This window comes from Cydia pomonella, chromosome 23, assembly GCF_033807575.1.
Source record: "Cydia pomonella isolate Wapato2018A chromosome 23, ilCydPomo1, whole genome shotgun sequence".
Lineage (NCBI taxonomy): Eukaryota > Metazoa > Arthropoda > Insecta > Lepidoptera > Tortricidae > Cydia > Cydia pomonella.
In genome coordinates, this window is record NC_084725.1 from 11,559,603 (window position 1) to 11,584,871 (window position 25,269).

At 38.6% G+C, this 25,269-nt stretch overlaps 1 protein-coding gene across 1 annotated transcript in view; it reads right to left on the reverse strand.

Moving 5' to 3' along the window:
- The window catches only part of LOC133530634 (glycine receptor subunit alpha-2-like), a 43,078-nt gene extending 27,671 nt beyond the window's left edge, over window positions 1-15,407 (reverse strand). The window contains exons 1-5 of the mRNA XM_061868642.1: window positions 14,833-15,407; window positions 5,840-5,987; window positions 4,586-4,668; window positions 3,333-3,471; window positions 2,040-2,127 (exon numbers count right to left, since the gene is read on the reverse strand). Of these exons, the coding sequence (XP_061724626.1) occupies window positions 2,040-2,127; window positions 3,333-3,471; window positions 4,586-4,668; window positions 5,840-5,987; window positions 14,833-14,909 (535 nt within the window). The 5' untranslated portion in view covers window positions 14,910-15,407. The remainder of the gene's footprint in view (window positions 1-2,039; window positions 2,128-3,332; window positions 3,472-4,585; window positions 4,669-5,839; window positions 5,988-14,832) is intronic.
- Between the last annotated feature and the right edge of the window lie 9,862 nt (window positions 15,408-25,269).

Consider the following 25,269-nt stretch of genomic DNA (forward strand, 5'->3'; position numbering starts at 1 on the left):
GGCTACGCGGCCTGTCATCACCACAAATGAATTCCCTTACCGGAATTCGAACCCAGGATCATTGGCTATGAAGGAAGGAAGGCACTACCTTTTAGGCCAGACTGGTTGTCGAAATGTTAAAATAGTTTCTGTTCTTATAGTTTTTACCTATTTTTGGCGGCTAGTGTAAAATATTTCACCTAAAACCCCGGGGCATGCTTATAACCCAAAAGGCATAACTCAATTCATATTCTCCTTTTTGTGTGAGAAAAGCACTTTTATTTTGGCGACGATCCGTCGACGGATTCAAAGGACGCGTTGAGGGCCCTCGAGGTTCGTTATATATTCATTGTGGAGCCCTGCGGACTAATTATGACATCATCTTCAGCCGATAGTTAGAGGCTGGATTTTAATAATTATCTTCTGTATAGGCTTAAAATACGGAACTAAATATCTAAACTATATTATAGTATTAGAAAACGATATCCCACCAAAAACATTTTCATGTAAAATGTTGCCAAGATGAAAAAATCATAAAGCTCCCACTGGAAAAAAGTTATTAGATCTCATGTAGAGCCAAGCTTCTAACTCTAACTTCACAAACTCTGCACTTTCGTCAAAATATGTGGCTTGGCCGTTTCGTTACTACAAGAACTATTGTGTAACAGAAAAGTAACATGATTAGTGAATACGCCCATGTGATGGTAGCGAATCGGCCAAGTCACATATTGATATCGTCTTCCTCGCGTTGAAATGCATAGAGAACATTCATATATACGTAAAATGTAAAGCTTTTAATAAAAAAGAATGCCATGATTTGAAAGCTTGTTTTATATTGATCAAAACGCAATATAAATAGTTTTTTAGATCGCATCTATATTTAATATTTATTTACTTTGGGATTGTCATTAGACACGAATATGTGGATGGATTGTCCTTTACAAAAGGGGGTAAAAATTAGGGTGACATAAATAAAATAGGTAAAATTGTTAGGCAGCATCGGCGCATCGGAGCCACCCAGATCCAAAAGCCTGCCCCGCCCCCCGCTTCCTTAATAAGTCCGACGAACTCCAGATTTGTTGGACACTGTTGTGTTTCATAGTTTTGATGTGCAGCGCCACGCGTGGTAAATTAAAGAACTAATTCGACCAAAATGCTGCGGCAAATTGCAAACGGCGATGTTAATGTCATAAGGGACATAAGGTATTTAACAAAATGCGAAATATTTACAATTTGCCTTCGGTAATTTTACGCCGTTTGTAAATGCGGATTCTTGCAATTTGCCTGCGACATATATTTTTAACACTTTGTGCGTACCGAATTACCGATATTTTCAGACGTCACTGCACACCACGACCGAACAGCATAATTACACACTCCTTGAATATCCTTCTCAACCCGCAATGAATGAACAACGAGGCTTAACGGCTCTTCAACACATCCTTTAGAGTCAACGGAACATTGTGTCATAATCTCAACCTAGATAGATTGAGAATCACTAGATAGTGATTACATTAGCTTAAGCCATTGCATAATGCCATTCATTGCATAATGAATAAAGAAGTTGACTTATATCAAGTAACTTTTATTTGATTTTTTTAACCTCGTTTTTACTGAAAATCCGAAATTAAACGCCGGAAGCGGGAAATGGAAGATATTAAGTCAATTTCCTAGATATTTTTTTATATCACAACGGTGGCAAACAAGCATACTGCCGGCCTGATTTTAAGCAGCCACCGTAGCCTATGGACGCCTGCAACTCCAGAGGTCCGGTTTGACGACCGGTTTGGCCTAGTGGGTAGTGACCCTGCCTACGAAGCTGATGGTCCCGCTAAGAACAACCGCTAGGAAACTTGCTTTCACGTTAAAAACCCGCATCGAATTCGGTCCATCGGTTGAAGAGCTACGATGCCACAGACAGACATTGGCGTCAAACCGGGACCGTTTCGTGGCTAATGTTATTTATACCGTTGTTATGTTATGTTGTAATTTGTTGTAATGTGTGATAGTTTGTCATGAATAAATGTTTTCTGTTCTATTCTATTCTGTTTTAAACTCACGGCTCTCCATCTGCAGTTTGCATTCCTGTGTGTCGTGCGGGTAGATGAGGAAGTTCATGGCGCAGGACAGCCGGAGAGTCAGCTTCACCTGTCAGTTAATATCAATATTTTTAATACAAAACACGTGGAAGTGGAAGTTAACGGGAAAGGGTCCCCTATATGGTGGGAAAATTTGCTGACTATGGATGAGCTTTTGGTGGCTAAGATGGCAGAGCGCTGGAATATTGATCTAGAAGCCTTGAGTTCAAGTCTCACCCAAGGCAGTAATTATTCCACTTTTAAATTTATTCTAAGTTTAAAAGAATCATTCGCAGAAGTTTTTGTTGTTAAAAAAATTTGTTTAGTTATGATTTTCGCGCAAAAGTTAAAACTTCATTTAATTTACGTGAGCAAATGACCTACCTGGACCAAATGTACCAAATATACCTGGCGCACATTATATACTGAAAGCTGTTTGTATGGAGTTACAAATTACTAACACACAAACGGCAATTTTTGACATAATTAAATGAATTTCGTATTGAAATCTTTGAAAATCGCACTTAAATTTACCCGGCAAATTATTGTATTGTATAACATACTTTTTTAAATATCTGAAATTACTTCTTTTGATGAAATGACTCATACAGATAATTGACGCCTATTTCATAATTATGTTTACTCAGCCAAAATGATTTATACGTAAAAAATGGTTGAGATTCGCAATTAGCAGTACCTAAGAAATCTAATATGTTTTTAATAATGTTTAAAAAAATATACAAAAAAATCTATGAGTTTTCTAAAAATGAATTGACGTCATCTTTAAAAGTGCTGAAATATCCCTTACAATGGTATAAATAATATTATAATCGCATGAGTAGAGCCGTAATAGGAGCTAAAAACTTTCATAGCAGCCTATGTAATATTACAACTGATGAACAAATATCAGTGATACATAGATGTACTATAAATACCCTCAGTATTCGAACCACGCCCTAGGTGGCCGTTGGGAGTTGGTTAATTACGATAGATACATACGTACCTAATAATAATAAATATTATAAGACATTATTACACAAATTACACAAAAGTCCCACAGTAAGCTCAATAAGGCTTGTGTTGAGGGTACTTAGACAACGATATATATAATTTATAAATACTTAAATACATAGAAAACACCCATGACTCAGGAACAAATATCCATGCTCATCACACAAATACATGCCCTTACCAGGATTTGAACCCGGGACCATCAGCTTCGTAGGCAGGGTCACTACCCACTAGGCCAAACCGGTCGTCATCTTACATACGTACCATGTATAGTATAGTTTTATCCTTGTACAACCACACGTAGTGGTTGGGAATGGTCATGGTCTGGAAGGTCACGGACTTGGCGTTCTTGAAGAACGAGTCTGGTCGCCACATGTGTTTCAGCCAGTCCACTTCTAGAAGCCTGAAATTTTTTTAAGTATAGAGTATGGGGTATGGGCATTGTGAATGTCATCTCGCTTTGTGTGGTAGGGCACAGCCAGTGGATGTCATTCCAGATCTAGAGCAGAGCCCAACTGGAGAAGTACCTCCACCTTACAGAAAACAGCAGCCAAATAACACTAGACCCTACTCATAGTGTTGTGTTCCTGCCGGTGAGTAAGGTTGCCAGAGCTCAATGAGGGGGGGTTTAGGGTCGGCAACGCGCATGTAACTCCTCTGGAGTTGCAGGCGTACATAGGCTACGGAGGCTGCTTACCATCAGGCGGGCCGTATGCTTGTTTGCCACCGACGTAGTATATAAAAAAAAAGTACAGCAACAGAGAAGCAACAAGAAGCGAAAAGCAACCTCCGGATTGCAAGTCGCTCCTGGCCCGTACTAGAGTCAAACCAAGATAAGTCATGCATGGGTTATTTTATTGTTTTAAACGTCATACTTCTATTAAATTATGACGTTTACTTGACACTTGCACAGGCTGGGCTATCAGGGTCGCTGCCAACTTATCTTTGTCCGACTCTAATTAGTTTTTCGGAACTTATGTAGGAAATATCATTTGGGTAAAGGCACCAGTACTCAGCCGTGCATCAGTGGCCGGCCTTTCTTGCTTATTTTTGGTTGAAATTACCAAAGTTTTTCTAATTTTCATGCCAAAAGTAGATGATACTATAGGTTGATAATTAATATTAGTTTAAGTATACAATTAATAAGTTTTGTTGTTTTTAAACTAACTATAGCATAAGTTTTGTGTAAAATGAGCGATAAATATATTTCGGAGGCGCCACCACATATCCGCGAGCTCCGCCAAGAGAACAACGATACCCCAATGTTGGCTGTAATATGAAGTTAGTGAATATAACATAGAAATTTTATAATACGTATGTAGATAAAATAGTGTATGTAACTGTAAATAATTAGGCATTAAATTACTCGTGTGGTCCTTCTATGAAACTCACTTCGTTCGTTTCCTAAACCCTCACACGTATTTTAATGCCTTTCATTATGTAACAGTCACATAAAGTACTATATTCGCAGTCAGTTAACAATTAAGTAAGGGCAAAAAGTTTTATCATACTGTTACCTGTATTCAGAAGTCATGTTTTCAGGCAGTTTTAGTCTGAAGTCCTTCCATGTTTGTGCAAAGAAAATGTCGGCGGCGTACGTCTACAACAGTTTTAAAACTACTTAATACAAAAGTGCATATTATTTATATATTGTTAAACTAGAAACAGTATAAAATAATAAAATGCGCTGAAGGGAAAAGCGAGTTTTATCATTTGTTATCTTCTCTGTTTTCTGTATTACTAAGTACACTACATAGAGGTCTGATCAGTCGAGTCAACCCTCTTGACAGTGACGTGGAGCACTATGGTAAACACTGGTTAAGGATGACTCACGCTAGACCGGGCTGGGGACGGGCCGGAGCTTCCGGCGCTTCGTTTTCTATGGAAAGCACCACGTGATCAACGACCAGCCGTCATAGAAAAAAACGTGTCGGACGCCGAGGTTCCTGCGAGCCTGTAAGTCATCCTTTAATCTTAGGCAGGTATTGGAAGGCACCACTTACCATATAGTTATCATCCATGGAGTCAAGTCTCATAACAGTGACGAGAAAGAACACTATGGCCGGCTAGTCGTTCTTGGGCGGTCGCATCTTGTCATACACCCGAGGGTCTTCTAGTCTTTGAAGGTACCACTTACCGTAGAGTTCTCGTAGATTTCCCATGACAGTAACGTGGAACACAATCCAATGGTCGGTATTGAGCAGCTCTTGGAGGAACAGTCAATCCTAGCGTCTTTTACCATCATCATCATCATCTACTAGTCGTCTTCGACCACAGCGATTGCGTTCTACCGCTGAGAGCGTCGCTGGTGCGCTCTCAGGTGACTAGGCAATTTTTACAGCAAATGTGCGACCACACTCGCTGTAGATCAGCACCCCTTCGACATAATTGTAAAGTATGGCCACAGTCGTCGCGCTTAGCGTCGAGTTTTGAGCGCCGCCTAGCTTCAAACTGACGCACCTGCGTCTGCACAATATGCCTCCAACGTGGACGGTCACTGCCTAGACTCTCCCATTTCGTTGGCTCTATATAAGCTCATAGAATTCTCATCAATGGAGTCAAGTGCCATAACTGTGACGTCAGATCAGAACACTATGGTCGGCTGATCGTTTTTCTTGGGCAGTCTCATCTTGCCACACAGCCGAGTCTTGAAATGTCCAACTTACCATTGAGTTCTCGTGGACGTCCTATGACAGTGACGTGGAACACTATGGTCCAATGGTCGTTATTGAGCAGCTCATGAAAGAACAGTCAATCCTGGCATTACTTACCATAGAGTTCTCATCAATGGAGTCAAGTCCCATAACAGTGACGTGAAAGAACACTATGGTTGGCTGGTCGTTCTTCTTGGGCGGTCTCATCTTGTCGTACAGCCGAGGATCATCTGGCAGCAGGTCTTGAAAGGTCAGACCGGTTGACCTGGAAAAAACGTTTGGTTATAATGATGACAAATAAACACGTATATCATGTAATTACAATTCAAAAACTATTATTTTGTAAAGAGGAGGCACCCTAAAATATTTTTTTGTAGTTTTTATTTTACCGTTCTGTCGCCATGCATGAATAATGTATTCATGTCCAATTGCAGCTTACTAGCACTAACGATCACGGAGCAAAGCCGCGGACGGTCGGACAGACGGACATGGCGAAACTGTCAAGGTGACTACGAAACCCTAAAAAGAAATTTCTTTTTATTATTATTATTATGAGCCCATATTATCCCACTGCTGGGCAAAGGCCTCCCTCTTATTCTTCCGCGTCTCCCTTTCCTCGGAAGTCTCCCACCAGTCTCTGTCGAAGGCGTCAAGTTCGTCCCGCCATCTCCGACGAGGTCTACCGTGACGCCTTACAAGCTGTGGGACCCAACAGGTGGCTGTTTTGGCCCACAGGTCATCCCGTATATGGCAGACGTGCCCTGCCCAGTCCCATTTGAGCTTAGCGGCAGTTTCAGCTACATCAGTTATTCCTTATTTCCAGTTATTATTTACGTATTTCCACTTATTGTTATATTGTATTTTTAATGCGATCGGTTAACTTCACGCTCAGAATACTACGTTCCATAGCTAGCTGACAAACCATGAGTTTGGTTTTTGAACTTTTGTCAAAGACCAAGTCTGTGCTCCATAGGTGAGGATGGGGAGAATGCACATGTCCATGAGTTTTCTTTTTAGTGATATAGGGAGGTTTCCCTTCATGTGCTCCTTTATGGACCAAAAGCTCCTCCAGGCATTCTCGATCCGTCTTGCAACTTCTTTATCTTGCCGCGCCTGGAAGGAGACTATTGGGCCCAGGTATCATATTTTACTTCTCCCCCGTCCACTTCTAGTCCTACTAAAAAGAAATATCTTTATTACTCAAAAATGCTGCTAATACACAGATCTACAATATAAACGTAAGGACCTTTCTAGATCTGTGCCTAAGGGCCGAGTTTTAATTGTTTTATTTTTCGTCGGATTTAGATAAAATATAATATAATCGAAATTTCACCGTATGTCCTAAAAAACTTCCCCTGGGTTACGAAAACCTATTGTATTTCGTTATTCAACGGAAAATTTTACATTTTGACTCGTCTTGGCAGGGGCACGGCCCCCAGATAGGTTTTCGGGACAAGTTATGATTTCGTATTTTTTCCGCCCATAATGCGGGGCTCTTCAATAGGTATTTGTTTTACAAGGGAGCAAAGTTGTTGTTTGACCGCTCGTGCTAATATTGATGCCAGTGCAAGCGAAATCTTGAGCATTGCGAGGGTTGCAAGACACGAGGGTTAAACAAAGTTTGCCTCCGAGTGAAACACAAAATTTTTCACCATACCAACGCGAGGAAAATACTAACTATAAAATACCAAAATTATCAAATCCAAATGAACGTAATAAAAAAAATATCATTAAAAATCATCATTTAAAACTAAAATCTACTAGCCAACACAAGGAAACAACTCAAAATTTGCATCTACTTTGCCCCACATGTTGATAAAACGCAACTTTCTCATTCGTTTTCGAACAACAAAGACGGCATTTACCAGTTGGTGTGGTGTAAACCAAATTATTATCCATACCTAACGAAATAATATAGTTTGGCAAACCATTTCCGTCAAAGGAAAAGGTTGGCAAATTAAAAAAACCGGACAAGTGCGAGACGGACTCGCCCACCGAGGGTTCCGTACTTTTTAGTATTTGTTGTTATAGCGGCAACATAAATACGTCATCTGTGAAAATTTCAACTGTATAAGCCAGGGGTTCCCAAAGTGTGCGCCGCGGCGCCCTGGTGCGCCGTAGAAAGTAAAGAGGGGCGCCGTGAGTTCTATCATTATACGAAACCACAAATATTCGCGGGTACCTATTTGAGCGCTCGCATCGGCAAATAATATAGCGTCGTGTCACTCTTTTTCGACCGTGATTTTAAATTTACAAGGGCGCCGTTGCAAAATACTAAACTTGTAACTGCGCCGCATGTTGAAAAAGATTGGGAACCCCTGGTATAAGCAGCTATCACGTTTCATGAGATACAGCCTGGTGACAGACGGACAGACGGACGGACAGCGGAGTCTTCGTAATAGGGTCCCGTCTTACCCTTTGGGTACAAAACCCTAAAAAAATAGGCTGGAAGGGTTGTCCTTTCCAGAAAATTTTAAATTTGTCATTCGTTGTCCAAGTATATATTTTACCTGCTGCTTACGATGTAACTTGATTTCTTAGACACAATAAAACATTAAATGATGAGAATGGTGTTCTGACAAAAGGTTACTCTGAAAGTTGTATTCGATCTCTTTTCGAGTATTTTTAAAGCGTGAAGGCCCTGAGCTCCATAACAAAGACTTAAGTATACCAAATACGTTACACGTGTACAGAATTATGTAGCAACAAACCAACAAGCCAAGATGCCAATCGTTTCCTATCACGAAACGAAACTGTACCTATATGACAATTAGACAAGCCCCAAGCAAGTTTGTTTTCAAACTGAACGGTTCATTTTAGTAACAAGTTCATTTGAGTTTCATTCGTTATGAGAATAGTTTGTTATAATATTGGTAGTAATTGAGCTTGGTGTACTTTGAGTTTAGTGTCGCATGCGCCGGAAAGTGCTTCACAAGCACCTGCTGAGTGCAGCTCAAGTAAGTTAGTCCTCCTCCGCGCATATGCATAGTTTTTATAATATCTGTATATTGATATTATATGTTATATTTATGTATATATAAATTTATATAGGTACTAAAATTAAAACTAAACTAGCCATAAAATAAAACTACTTAAAAATTAAACTAATATTAAATAAAACTAAAATTAAAAGATATACTAATAAACAAATTAGTTATAAAAAGAATACCCCTTCTAAAGCCTCCGCCTGCGGCAAAGATCCCATAACGCTGGCCGCGTTACCTCTCTGTATTGCCAGGGATATACGCTGGGAGAGGTAAGCGCCAGCCCTATGGTCTCCAGTGGCGTCGATCAGCCGTGCCGACAGGGCCCCCATGAATATATATATATATATATATATATATATATATATATATATATATTGGTATTTATATAGCAATATGTCTTTATATATGTAGTAATATAATTTGTGTAACATGGTAAATAATTTTATTAATGTCCAAAATTGTAAATAGTTTTTGAATATTACTTTTATGGTTGTCATTTCTTTTGAATTATTTTTCTCACTGCACCCACATTCGAGAATTTCTGTTTTGCCCTATGGTTGACTGGTAGAAAATGCCTTAAGGCTTAAGGCGACAAGCTTTTATGAACATATAAATTGTGTATCTTATAAGTTGATGATTAAAATTTTAAAGGAAAATTTTATTTTCTTCTTTTTAGAGCATTTAAATAAAAGCTTTTGTTAAAACAAAATTTTTAATATCTGTGTCGGACTGTTCTGCTTTTTGATATATTTGTTTCTTAAGGCGCTGACCTGGTGCACTTGAAATATTCGCAAAAACGGTCTATTTTACTAGGCCGCAACTCTTGTCTACCGTCGGCTTCGGGCTAATTAAAACTTGTTCGTAAATTCTTGTTTACCGCCCTCAATACAATGTACTTTTAAAGTGTAATATCGATAGCTTATTATATAGTAACCTAATGTGGTAGTGTGCAGTGAATGAAGAATTAATCTTCATCTGCCTTCATCAATGGCCGGTACTTCACGTGCTACTTGTAAAGTCCAGCTATCGCTTTACAAGAGCTGATAAAATCACCGTACACTGTCTTGTACTAACAGTACAATTTTAGTCGTAATTAAAGCTCCTAATAGGTACCTTGATACTGGCAAAATAGCCTCACTGGACAGAAGCCATAATTTTATAAGAATTACTTTAGTCTGTTAGGAAAGAGAAGAGTCGTGGAATGTATTGGGCCCCACACTTCTCTTTCCGCAGACTAATGACACTGACCTGAATTTGTACTGTTCAAAATCGGTGCAAGTTAGCTTAGATCAGTGTTTTTCAGTCTGTACACTCGCGTCGCGACCCCCTGGGGATGCGCCAAGCCTTTACCAGCCACAAACCAATACATAGGTGAAACATGTTGTACATGTTTGACGACCAGTTTGGCCTAGTGGGTAGTGACCCTGCCTACGAAGCCGATGGTCCCGGGTTCAAATCCTGGTAAGGGCATTTATTCGTGTGATGAGCATGGATATTTGTTCCGGAGTCATGGGTGTTTTCTATGTATTTAAGTATTTATAAATATTTATATATTATATATATCGTTGTCTAAGTACCCTCAACACAAGCCTTATTGAGCTTACTGAGGGACTTAGTCAATTTGTGTAATAATGTCCTATAATATTAAAAAAAGAAAAAAAAAAAGAAAAAAAAAACATGTAAACCTCTCGTATGCCTTGTCCCGTATACATCCCAGAAAGTTTGGACTGTAATTGTGACCGCGGCCGGAAAAACGTCCCACTTTGTCGCTTGCCATAAGGACGAGATTGGCTTGTATCTTTATACGAATAACCTGTCAAGGCGTCCTTATCCCAAGCGACAAAGTGGGATTACAATTTTAAGGTTATTAATTTAGTAGCAAATATCCAACAAGGCCTGCAAAGGGGCGCATCATGAAATTTGCGAATCTTTTTTTTTAAAGGTTAGCATTTCACCACGATCTCACCTGATGGGTAAGTGCCGATGCAGTCTAGGATGGAACATGCTTACCTAAAAGATGTCTATTCACTCTCGATTTAAAAAGATACAAATTACCTATAGTGGACTGGGAATAGAGTTGCAGGATGTGAATTCCACTCCTTAGCCATTCGCATGATAAAGCTGGATGCGTAGCGTTTAGTGCGAATCAGCGGCAGAGTAACGACGTAAGGGTGAAACGCAAGTCCGCGTCTAGTCCCACGGTGGCAGAACGGAGATGGTGGGATTAGATTACGTAACACACACCCCGAAATGTATCCTGTAGAATACCGATAAACAGGCTACCTTTCTACGGTGTTCTAGGCTCTGCAGTCTAGCCTCTACCAATCTCGCATCTCCAATAAGCTGCCTGACGCGTTTGTTGTCTAACGATCAAACGTGTCAATACTATTTCTATTTTTATTCGCAGCCGGCAAAACGTCCTACTTAGTCGCTTGCCATAAAGACGCTTTAATTGATTATTCGTATAAACATACAAGCAAATCCCGTCCTTATAGTAACATCCACGGTGTCAGATAATTTTGGCGTGTTCTTTCATTCGTTATAACCTACAATAAAATATTCAGACAACATAAACAACTGTTTTGTTTGCGAGACAACATACGGCGTCGCGACATCAGTTTATATATGTATGTATGTACACGCTTTATTATGTGAAAAAGGGCTCGTATTCGGTACTAATTAAATTATTCAGCGTTTTAAATTTCGCTGTTTGAAAAGCTACTTATTTATAAGCATACCCCAGATTTTGGGTGCGGGAATGGTTTAGTGTGTTTATAAATTTGTTTATTGGTAAATAGTTACCAAATAGTTATCCTGTCCGCAGCGCCATGTAAGGACTTGATTATTGAAACAACGACATATTGGAAGTGTCTTTTATTTGTAAAGCGCTGTCTCACTCTTACCTTACTGTTTATACATATCTCTATTCTTGTTACTCTAACGGTGTTATTAAATATCGAATGAGACTACTATGGTTCGACCTAATAATCGACTTTGCCCTTACACTATGAATAAAATAGTACATTGTACAACGAAGGGGTAGTGTAATTTTGCAAACTAAATTTTAAACGAAATAGGTAATACTTTTTCAAACATTCATCCGCTATATTGTCATTCTTTGACAGGTTAGGCATCGAAGGCACAGACCTATCCGGCAGTCAGCCACGATTGAAAATTCTGTAATAATATTTTTCATCACACTTGCTCGAAAAAGATCTTACGAGTATTTCATGCAGGTGAACTGAAGGAGGAGTGTTATGGATTGTGAAAAAAGTTACAACTAGGGAGCTATGGCTATTTTTTTTATGTCACCTATTCATATACTGACGTTTGTATTAAATATTTTTATGTATCTTTAAAATTATTTAATTTGATTAATTTTACAGCCGTTTAAGACATTTTTACATAATTTTCAATCGTGGCTGAATGCCGAATAGGTCTGTGCCTTCGATGCCTAAGCTGTCAAGCAATTACAAAATGGCGAACCAATGTTTGATGTCACCGTATTTAGGAATTATTTCGCTTAAAATTTCGTTTTTTCAATCAATCAATCAATCAATCATTTATTTATTTGCAAAAATACAGTAACATAAGGTGTTAGGACTATTCAGGTACAATGTGTATTTTGCTTGCAAGCAAGCGTGCAAATATAATGTGTCAAATCTAAGCATTGAAAAATAACAAAATTGAAATTAAGACATTAGCATAAATAGTTAGAGAAATAGAAAAATTAGGAAAAAAGTCAGTCATTAATTATAAAAATATAAGAATTATAAAAATAATCATTAAAAATCAAGAGAAAATATATATACATATAATATATATATATATATATATATGAATTTGAAAATAATTAGAAAAATTTGCATAGTTGAAAACAATTATTATGTCAATATTATTGATACATACTACGCAACTTTTCTTTGCAAGTATGATGAAAAACATTGTGTGTAACTCCGGGGGTAAGAATATTGCAAACTCGAGTCTTTAATTCCCTCAAGCCTGCGGCTGTCGGCTACCACCCTCGTATCCAAATTTTCACTTACCCCCCTCGTTGCACAATGTACAATTAAATGGCTATTACCTAAATTAATCAAATTAAGTATTTTTAACATAAACAATCAATATAAATTATAAACGTTACTATTTTAAAAGTAAAATTAACTAATTCCAAGGGGAAGTAATAGCTTTCACAATCCATAACTCCCACGGCAACAATAGATGCGTTTGTCTTTCAGTACCTATACCTGCATGAAATAACATAGAGCAAGTGTGATGAAGGTCTAAGATGGTCGGCTCTTTATCATTTGTCACCATGCCTGTCACGTTCTTACAAGTATATAAGCGCGAAAGTGACGGGCATAGTGACAAGTGATAAAAATGGAACCATGATGCCACCGCTGGTACGCTGCACTTGCTGACAAGAGGCAAAAACGACGACAAGGCGTCTCAGTGCCGTTTTCCACAAATTTCCCTTGTCAGGCCTGTGGTGTAGTCGTTCGATTTGTAGCTGGCTCCGACGGGGTAATCCTTTGTCTATTGTTAAGTGTAACCGCACGTGCTACTATTTGCATAAAAAATGGTCCGGCTACTTTGCAATAAGATTCAAAATGAGCAAATTGAAAAATAATTAGCGATTTCTTGTGTGGTACCTCTACGGTTACTGAGTGCCAGCGAGTCGAACCCTACAGAACCAGTCTAAAAGGTGTCCTGAGATGCGTAACAAAGGCGCGTTATCGGAGAGCGCACCTACACTGGTTTTTGAGCGTTGGACTAGCCCGCGCTCAGGTGTCAATTAGAATTATACGACCCTTTTTTTTTGCAGGTAGTGGCACGTGCCGTTTTACTTAACAATAGACAAATGATACGCCCGTCGGGGCCAGCTACAAATTTAAAGACTGTAAACCATGTTAGTCTCGCATCGGTCTGTTCAGCCACCAAAAACGGTGTCTCTCCGGCGTTACGCCATATCGTCTGCAATAGACGTAAAGGCCCATATTGGGACCCATGATGAGCCATGACTTCTTATATCTATGGCCATGACATAGTGACACCAAAATATTTATGTAACATCTTGTAATCTACCTATATTGTACAAATAAAATCTTTGAACCCGGATAAAGAAAATGTTGATGCCCTGGTAGTTGTGATTATTATTATCGTAGGCTTTCCTCGTTATAGGCATTTTGCATTATAGTTCTTAAGTCATAAATCTATATCTAAGTTTAATAGCCAATCCCTGGTACCCGCTGTAAGCTCATAGAGGTCTTAAATTCTTCCAGCATATCGTCTCCGAGGACACTCCTCTATTATATGCGAAATTGTTTGCTCCGGTGCACCGCAGTCACAACCAGGCGAGGTCTTGTAGCCCCGTTTGTGCAGAGTATGATTACATCAGCCAACTCCCGTCCTAATGCGGTTGAGAGACACAAAGATCTTCCGCTGGTCGTTGAATCCTGGTGGCTCTTTAGATGGATCCAGGACATGGTTGTGAACCAACATCCGAAGCAATATCGGTCACGGGTTCCAATCCGGGGCGTGCAGTCGCCTTCAGGAGGCCATTTCGTTTTCTATCAACCATTGTCATCTTGACCAAGCCCTCAGATATATGGAGTTTCTATTACCAAAAGGTTAAAGTGGATTTTCAGATTTTTCTGAGCACCTTGGCCGTATATCGTATGTTAGTAGGTGGCCTAGCGGTAAGAGCGTGCGGCTTTCAATCCGGAAGTCACTGGTTTAAACCCCGACTCGTACCAATGAGTTTTTCAGAACTGTACGAAATATCATTTGATATTTAGGTATCATTATCAGTCGCTTAAAAAACATCGTGAGGAAACCGGACTAATCCCAATAAGGCCTAGTGGGTTGGAAGGTCAGATGGCAGTCGCTTTCGTAAAAACTAGTGCCTACGTGTTGCCAAGCGGACTCCAGGCTTATGGCAAAAAATTCCGAGACAGCGTGAGAAAGAAGAAGATATCGAATATCAGTTGAAAAAACTCGTAGAGCTATGAGCCGGGATTCGAACCCGCGACCTTCTGTTCGAAAGTTGAACTAATTCCATGAACCATCTCATTTTAGAGCTAAATCTAGTTTAATTTTAGAACTAAATCTACTTTTACTTACTGTGCATAACACAAATCAGTCGCGCACAGCCAAACTCTCAGCCAAAAAGTACTCAAACACAACAACTTAGCGGCCATCTTTAAAAAAATAACACCAATTTGTACTACATAATTCAGGTACTTAATTAAAAAGTCTATCTACATTTTTAATTTAACTTTTTTAGGCGGGAACGTTCCGTTTGCCGACGCGACGACCGTGTGATGTTCGCGGACAGTTGTCTCCGCACTTGACCAGATGACATGCGCAGATGATTTTTAACTGTTTTTCGCGGGATTACCTTTAAGAGGAATTCCTAGTTGCGATTTTTCAAACACAAACGCTCTCGACTGTTTCCTCCCTGGATTTTTAACCTAGAGCAATGTTTTTAGGGTTCCGTAGTCAACTAGGAACCCTTATAGTTTCGCAATGTCCGTCTGTCTGTCTGTCTGTCTGTCCGAGGCTTTGCTCCGTGGTCGTTAGTGCTATAAAGCTGAAATTCGGCATGGATATATAAATCAATAAAGCCGTCAAAGTCGTACAATAAAATATAAAAAAATAATTTTTTTGGGTACCTCCCCTACACCTAAAGTGGGGGTGAATTTTTTTTTTGCTTCAATCGTTGGAAAGGTCTTTCAAAACTTATAGGGGTCTTCAACAAACATTTTTTGATTTAGTGAATATATTCGGTGATAATCGCTCCGAAAGAGAAAAAAATGTGTCCCCCCCCCCCTCTAACTTTTGAACCATAGGTCCAAAAAATATGAAAAAAAACGTGGAAGTAGAACTTAAGAAAGACATTAAATGAAAACTATAGCGGACATGATCAGTTTAGCTGTTTTTGAGTTATCGCAAAAAGTTTCTCCCATAGTAAAAAGACTTACTTTAATTAGATACTGATTATGCAAATTTGCCTATTTGTTTAACTCGCGTGAAAGGTACCGTTTCATCCCTTGGTTAACAATTTACTATACTTTAAGCTCCAGTTTAGCTTATTGTGACGGAAGAGTAACTACGGAACCCTACACTGAGCGTGGCCCGACATGCTCTTGGCCGGTTTTATTTTAAATAAGATCAATATCTGTGCTGTGCTGCCATGTTTTCCTTTTTTGGATTATTTTATTTTGAAGAAACTTACAGCGCCTCGAAAATCGCTAAAACGGCTCAATTGAATTAGCTGCAAAAAAAGGCTCAGTATACAAATATGACAACAAATATCCAAAAAATCAAAACAGATTATTTCTTCCTCTTACAGTTTCCAAAATTTCATAATGATTGGTTGCGTTTTGGAGTAGGAAACAGTCGAGAGAAAAACCTCGATTTTTGAGTTTTTGCGTGGGAATTTTAGTCCTAGCTGCAGTTGTCCTTATTGCACGCACGCAATCCCGCCCACTGCAGCGCGACAGAAACATAGCTTCAAAAATTCGAGACTTGAAAAGTTGCTCAGCTAGAAATTGCTCTTAAGGCCCCGTAGGCTTGTGATCTCCTCTCACTCTCACTGAGTATCTCGTAATAAGCGTGAGCAAGATGGGTGTGCGTGCAGGACCGCGGATATCATGTTTTCATTCAGTATGTATACAGATTGGTCCCATTTTTGTCAAAATCCAGTTCTGATGCTGGCATCCACGAGGAATCAAGTCAACTTCTCAAATATTACATATAGTGATTTTTAGGTTTTCATCAATAAATCAAGCATTTACATTAAAAAACTTATATTTAATAAAGTGGGATCGCTGATGTTGACCAGAACGGAACTCTTCAACGACGCATAGTTCACGTTTGGCGATTTGTCGTCTTCGTTGTATTTGTTAAACAAGTTATGTTTTTAAGCCACATTTTTGTTCATCTCCAGTTCTAATGATAGATTCCATGAGAAATTTAGAGAACTAAGCGTACAGTCAGCGTCAAATACTTTGTAGCAACCAAAGTAGCCAAATAGTTCGGTACACCATATATTTGTATTTGTTGACATTTAATTCTGTTTGTAATTTAGTGCATGTTGCATTCTAATTGATATTATCAATGAAACATAATTTCGTATGCCCGTGGGTACGACATAGTGAAACAAGCAAATGTATAATCATTATATGCAATATAATGTTGTATATATAGTCCTCCACATCGATTTCGATGACGGCGACCTCAGCAATCAAGGGCTCTCATGAGCTCTTATGTGGCTGGCCAGGCCAAACTTGCTCTTAAACACCCTTTTACATTCACAACAGTATAGTTGACCGGCCGCGTTGTATGTATACACATAGGAGGGCTTAGGTCTATCCTTGCGTAGTTGGCGTTTTACGTCTAATGTAGCGAGGCGGTTTTCCTCAAACGACTTGGTAGATTCGAAGATGGTAGACCGCCAAGATGACCGTTTCGCAGCAAGCTCCACCCAACGTGCATTATCGATCGCACACGCCTTTAGGTGGCGCTTTAGCACGTCCTTATATCGAAGGTGTTGACCGCCGTGCTTCCGCTTTCCCTCTGCTAATTCTGAGTAGAATATAGCTTTAGGCAAGCGGCAATGTTGCATACACCTATGTTGGCCCCGGCCCGGTCTAGCGTAAGTCATTCGATTTCGTCAGCCATCGCCTCCTGGCTGATACTCTGTCAGATGATAGTTTAGATGCGGTTTTAAACTTAAAATAAAAAACCGGCCAAGAGCATGTCGGGCCATGCTCGGTTCCGTAGTTACTCTTCCGTCACAATAAGCTAAACTGAAGCTTAAAGTATAAGTAGTTTGGACCCGGGTATGTCCTTAAACTACGTCCACAAGAGAGGTATGGGCATTGTGAATGTCATCTCGCTCTGTGTGGTAGGGCACAGCACAGCGGATGTCATTCAAGATCTAGAGCAGAGCCCAACTGGGGAAGTAGGTACCTCCACCTTGCAGAAAATCGCAGCCAAATAACACTAGACCCTACTCATAGTGTTGTGTTCCTGCCGGTGAGTAGGGTTGCCAGAGCTCGACGAGGGTGGGAGGGGGTTAGGGTCGGCAACGTGCATGTGACTCCTCTGGAGTTGCAGGCGTGCATGGGCTGCGGATGCTGCTTGCCATCAGGCGGGCCGTGTGCTTGTTTGCCACCGAAGTGGTATAAAAAAAAAGTAGATTGTTAACCAAGGGATGAACTGTGGATGTACAGACGTCTTTTTACTATGAAGGGGAGACATTTTGCGATAACTCAAAAACAGCTAAACTGATCATGTCCGCTATAGTTTTCATTTAATGTCTTTCTTAAGCTCTACTTCCACGATTTTTTTTCATATTTTTTGGACCTACGGTTCAAAAGTTAGAGGGGGAGCGACACATTTTTTTTTCGGAGCGATTATCTCCGAATATATTCACGTTATCAAAAATGTTTGTTGAAGACCCCTAGTTTTGAAAGACCTTTCCAATGATACCCCACACTGTAGGCTTGAAGCAAAATAAGTTTCACCCCCACTTTACGTGTAGGGGAGTTACCCTAAAAAAAATTAAATTTTTAGATTTTATTGTACGACTTTGTCGGTTTTATTGATTTATATATCCATGTCAAAATTTCACCTTTCTAGGACTAACGACCACGGAGCAAAGCCTCGGACCGACAGACAGACGGACATGGCGAAACTATAAGGGTTCCTAGTTGACTACGGAACCCTAAAAACCGTCAATCGGTTCTATCGCGGTGGAATGACCGTCAGCTGTAAAATGAACATGTAAAAAATATGCGCCTTATCACTTTATGTGCGGAAAATATGCGTTTACGCCTCATGAAATGCTACATGCAAAGTTTCATGATTTGTTATTGCTATCATAAAAGGTATAGCGTTTATTTTTTACATGTTCATGCGACCAGCCGATGTTCTTACCACCGCGATATAACCGGCTTACGATTTTTTTAACTAACAGCAGCATCTGAACTATCATTTGACAAAGTATCAAACGGGAGGCGATGACAATTTTTCTGTTTTACGTGTTTCGGTGTCTGCCATTCCTCAACCCACCAACGGAGCGGCAGCTGACGTCCACGAGGATTTATCATACCTAGCCGTTAACCATTACACGAGTTTTTAGCCAGGACACGATTGGTCATGGAAATTGTTCCTGGCTCGCTATTAAGTATTGTTATGAAATGCACTAGAAGGTCGGCAAATCATCTCTCTTTGAACTACATATTATTAAATATGTTACAACGGGTCACTCACGTATTTTAAGTCGAAAACGGTCGATGTGAGTGACCCGTTGTAACATATTTAATATGTCTACGTGTCTCACGGGAGTTTTGTTATTAAAATTAAATATTACTGCTGAGTTTTGCTGCAATTGTCTCTTTTTCTAAAATGTTGCCGACCCCTGCACTAGGGTTGTGAATAATTTAAATGGTATTTCAAACTGCTTATTAAAGATTAAAATAACCATCGTGATAAAATTATAAATATGGACACAAGCTCTTTTACTGCAGAGACAACTTGGCTTTAAAATCTGTGTATACCCACACTCGAACATTGGTCACTTTCTCTGGAAATTTCTTAACAAAGTAATCCGATTTCTGTGCACTTGAGTATAGCAAACAGATCCCCTTGAAGAACATTGCAAGTTCTAATAAAATTGCTCTGCGGATTGTAGAGCGGGACAGACGTGCTCAAGTAGGCGGTAAGAGCGAGCGAGAGGGAGCGCTGGGTTCCGTGCGTGCGCATAAAATGCTTAACTTTTTTTTAATGAACTGCGAGTAAAGCACGTTACGCCAGTTTTTTACGTAGTTAACAATTATTTATATTATTCTGGTTAAACTTAGACGACCGGTTCGGCCTAGTGGGATGACCCTGCCTATGAAGCCGATGGTCCCGGGTTCGAATCCCGGTAAGGACAATTATTTGTGTGATGAACACAGATATTTGTTCCTAAGTAATGGGTGTTTTCTATGTATATATGTATGTAGTTATCTATATACGTATGTATATCGTCTCGTAGTACCCATAGTACAAGCTTTGCTTAGTTTGTGGCTAGGTCGATTGGTGAAGATTGTCCCAAAATATTTATTTGTTTATTTATTTAAATTTCAAACTGGTGTAGTCGTCTCGATAATGTTTTTTACCAGCTTTTATTTAACTTGCCCTGTTTGAATATATGTTAGTTAGTGTGGGTCTGATCAAGATTTGAACCACTTCCCGATTTCCGATCGAGCTGAAATTTTGCATACATATATAAATCGGATGATAATGCAATGTTATGATGACATGAAGCTCATCTGATGATGGAGATAAGTGGCCAATGGTCATGGAAACTCTGTGAGAAAACAACGCAAACTAATTGTGTTTGGGGTTGTTAGAATTTTCTCGATTAGTATTAGTTGCCTGTGGAAAGAAATGTACAGTCAGCGATATAAGCTTGTACCAAAAATGAAATTTTTGCCAGAACTTTCTTTTTTGCTCATTGATATTATTGTTTAAAGATACAGTACCTGGGCGACCGAGCTTTGCTCGGTTATAACTATTTATTGTAATATGGTGGTGTATAGGTGATAATCTTAACTACATTTTTTTACTAAATTAGACTTGTCTAAAACAATAAAAATTAAAATATTATATAAGCTTAAACATATAAAAAAAAAAAACAAAAGTTAGTCACCGGGCGGGATTCGAACCAGTAACACTGGTTGTTTCTTGCCGCCCGCGTCTTAACCCGCTGGACCAGACGGACAGTGGCCTACTGAAACATGAAATTAGCAACCATATTCGGCGTCGAAAGAAAAACGCATGAAAACTCGAAAACACGTGTTTTCCCAAACATAAGACTAATCTAGATCGATTGTTTACCCCCAAAAACCCCCATATACCAAATTTCAGCGAAATCGTTAGAGCCGTTTCCGAGATCCCTGAAATATATATATACAAGAATTGCTCGTTTAAAGGTATAAGATACATTTTACAGTAGGTACAACAAAAAGTGACATACAATTAGAAACAAATACACACAACAACATAAACAACAACAAATTTAACATAAATTGTTTAAAGTGAAATATTTATAGCTTGTTATGCAGTGAACCAATATGGAAATGTGCAGCTATTGATGAATTAGTCTTAAAACGCGTCGTAACTATTCTTTAGTCTACCCGGCAATCCATTTTGGCTATTTGTGTAGACCAGCTATGTACTTATCACTTTACTAAATAGGTACAACTAGGTACTTACCGAACAACGTCATGCTCTACGAGCAGACTTTTGACATTGACGAAATCATCATTAATTTTGATGGACCCACTTTTTAAAAGAAAAAATAACTGTATATGCCATTGAGATACAAAAACACACAGAACAGACACTGCACCTACTTAATCTTTCTAGTTTAACCCATTGGTTGACTGGTAGAGAATGCCTTACATTAAGTCCGCCATTTGTACCTTCATGTATTGTGAAATAAAGATTAAATAAATAAATAAGATAAGGTGGGATAAAACGAACATAGTATATTTTGCTCGGAGCAAGACACCACAGTATAAGGATTCCATACAAGTGTGTGTCTTGCCCCGGTGATAGTCTTACCCCACCTTACCTTACCTAATGTTTTAATGGGACCCTATTGTTTTGCGGATCTCTAATTATCGGTTCGTGCTCGAGAGCGCGCGGCCGAGCCAATAATAGGCTACGGACTGCGGCTTGTACTATGGAGCACCCTCCGTGGTGCAGCCTTAGGGTCACAGGGACAAGCCTACATTCTGATGCTATTCTAGGATTCCTATACCTAAATGCGCCATGCCTAGACACGTATTTTCTTTCCTTTTCATACACTAGCGTAGATATATACTAGGTAATCCTGTCTGTTTCACGCAAGGCTCAACTACGACATTACTAAAGGGAAAGGTTTATAAAAAGCGCTAAATGATAATGGTAACCCTTATCAGGCATCAGTAAGCAATCGCAAAGGGCTAGCTTTATTTTTTGCTAAGTTTTTCGGTAAGGGGTAGTTAAATGCATGTGCTAGTAGTTCAAACTGGACAGTCTTTCAATGCTACCCATTGAAAGACTGTCCAGTTACATACCCACGGAAAGGGTTGTCCGGTCTCTGGATACGATGTCGTACCAGTGTTGGCCGAAACGACAATCAATTAAAAATTGAACCGTAAACTGTATCCTTCCGTTACGGTTTACGGTTCAATTCACAATAGTTATTGGTCAATTGCATTAACGTTCTAAGGTGCGAGACGTGGGTGACGTCATTACCAAGTTTAAATGGAATTGGATGGACATGTTGCCAGGCAGATCGATGGCAGATGGACCAAAATGTTGACAGATTGGTGGCTTACGAATGAAAGAAGGGCCTGGCGCCCGTTGGCTCGTTGGTTAGACATTTGGAAGATTGTGGGGCATATCTGGGTGAGACTACCCCAAACCGGGAAAAGTGGCGTATACGAAAATAGGCCTATGCTTAGCTATGGGCGATAGGAGGCTAAAATTATGATGATCATTATGTGGAATACAGCAACTTGACTCATGTAAACCATACTTTAAAAAATTACGAATACTTACTTTACCGTGTTTATATATTTTTAAAATTGTACTTTTTGTTAAAGGCAATTCACAGTTATTCCAACAGTTTAAGAGTATACGTCTTAGAAACAAAATAAATTCATTGCCTTCCAAAACAGCGTTATTTAGGAAAGGTATATTTGGTATGGCTCCAAAAATTTTTAATAAAATTCCGAATGAGTTAAGAAATACAGATGACATGATTAGATTGATTAGTTTTAAAAGTAAATTATTTAAATTTTTAGTTGACAAAGCATATTATAGTATAAGTGAATTTTTGTTAGATGATTATTAATGAATATAATTATTGATTAATGGTAACTGTGCACAGCATGCAGTCACAGTCCATGAATGAAAAATTGTACGCCTTACGGCACAACATAGTGATACGATTATGATGTATATGGGACCTGTACAATTGTATACTAACCTATGTTGGACAAATAAATGCTTTTGACTTTTGATACACCTAATTACCTAGGTGTAGGGAAGCTTGTTCTCTGAAGCACACTTTGCCTTGCAACCTTAGGGTCGAAGGGACTTTCCCAGATTTTCACGCGATCCATACTAAGAATAAGTACATCTATTTTTGGTTTTGTCTTGGGTTAAATTATTAACCGACTTTAAGACAAAATTTTCGCCATTTTCTTATTAAAAATAATTCTTAATAAAATCCCTACTATTGTTATTATAAAGGCGGAAATCTGTCTGTCTGTTTGTTACTTGTTCAAGCTTAAACCGCTGAACAGATCTCGATGACATTGGGCATGGAAACTGTTTGAAACCCGCTGGAAAGAATATTGGAAGCTTTTATCAATCTTCGTCAATCGTCATCTTCATTCCACGCAGACGAGGCTGCGGGCAAAAGCTAGTAATGCATAAAACTCAATTTCTATTTGCATATAATAAGATGTTTTTATAATTTAGCTTGCATCTCAGAACTCCAAGGCGTTAAGGATATGTTTAAAAATAAATATACAGTGTTATCTGAAGTATCTTTATTTATTTTAATGTATTACAAATATCTACAAAGATAGATTAGTATATATTATATTTTATAAGTTTATAGGATTACCGTTTGATTTTTTTTATTAAAAAAAAATGGAAAAAACAGTTTTTATTGTGTTGAAAATAATCAAGAATGGAAAATATTTAGAAGTGGGAAAACACATTCTCTTTTTGTATGGAAGAGTACGTGATATACGAGAAAATTCCAGCTGAGCCCCTTCTCAGATTTGAGAATTTTAGGTAAATATCTCCGTCGCGCTGACGGGGGCGGCTCCTAAAATTAGTGCGATAAGGACAACTGCAGCTTAGGCAAAAAATCCTGCGTAAACACCTCAGAAATCGAGGAGTCGTTCTCGACATTTTCCTCCTCCAAAACTTAACCAATCGTAACGAAATTTTGGGAAAGTAATGAGAAAGCAGATAATCTGTGTCTGGTCGTTTTGATGTTTGCGTTTATTGTTGCCGATTTTGTATGCTAGTCCTAGGTGTTTGTTTAGGGTACATTTATTTGGCCATTTTTAGCGCTTTTTAAAGTAACCTAGTTCTTATAAAAATAAGAATATCAAAAAACCAAAACATACAGACACATGGTAATATTGAAATGATATAAAAAAAGCGGCCAAGTGCGAGTCGGACTCGCGCATGAAGGGTTCCGTACCATTTAAGACGTATTAAAAAAAAATCTACTTGCTAGATCTTGTTCAACATTTTACCACTTTGGACACACATTTTACCACTTTGGAACTGTCTCTCGCGCAAACTATTCAGTTTAGAAAAAAATGATGTTAGGAACCTAAATATCATTTTTGAAGACCTATCCATAGATACCCCACACGTATGGGTTTGATGAAAAAAATTTTTTTTTAATTTATTGACGTATTAAAAAAAAACTATTCACTAGATCTCGTTCAAACCAATTTTCGGTGGAAGTTTGCATGGTAATGTATATCATATATTTTTTTTAGATTTTTCATTCTGTTATTTTAGAAGTTACAGGGGGGGGGACACACATTTTTTCACTTTGGAAGTGTCTCTCGCGCAAACTATTCAGTTTAGAAAAAAATGATATTAGAAACCTAAATATCATTTTTGAAGACCTATCCATAGATACCCCACACGTATGGGTTTGATGAAAAAAATTTTTTTTTTAAATTTTTATGACGTATTAAAAAAAAACTACTTACTAGATCTCGTTCGAACCAATTTTCGGTGGAAGTTTGCATGGCAATGTATATCATATATTTTTTTTAGATTTTTCATTCTGTTATTTTAGAAGTTACAGGGGGGGGGACACACATTTTTTCACTTTGGAAGTGTCTCTCGCGCAAACTATTCAGTTTAGAAAAAAATGATATTAGAAACCTAAATATCATTTTTGAAGACCTATCCATAGATACCCCACACGTATGGGTTTGATGAAAAATTTTTTTTTTTTTAAATTTTTATGACGTATTCAAAAAAAACTACTTACTAGATCTCGTTCGAACCAATTTTCGGTGGAAGTTTGCATGGCAATGTATATCATATATTATTTTTAGATTTTTCATTCTGTTATTTTAGAAGTTACGGGGGGGGGGGACACACTTTTTACCACTTTGGAAGTGTCTCTCGCGCAAACTTTTCAGTTTAGAAAAAAATGATATTAGAAACCTCAATATCATTTTTAAAGACCTATCTATAGATACCCCACACGTATGAGTTTGATGAAAAAAGATTTTTTGAGTTTCAGTTCTAAGTATGGGGAACCCCCAAAATTTATTGTTTTTTTTCTATTTTTGTGTGAACATCATAATGCGGTTCATAGAATACATCTACTTACCAAGTTTGAACAGTATAGCTTTTATAGTTTCGGAAAAAAGTGGCTGTGACAGAATCGGACAGACAGACGGACATGACGAATCTATAAGGGTTCCGTTTTTTGCCATTTGGCTACGGAACCCTAAAAAT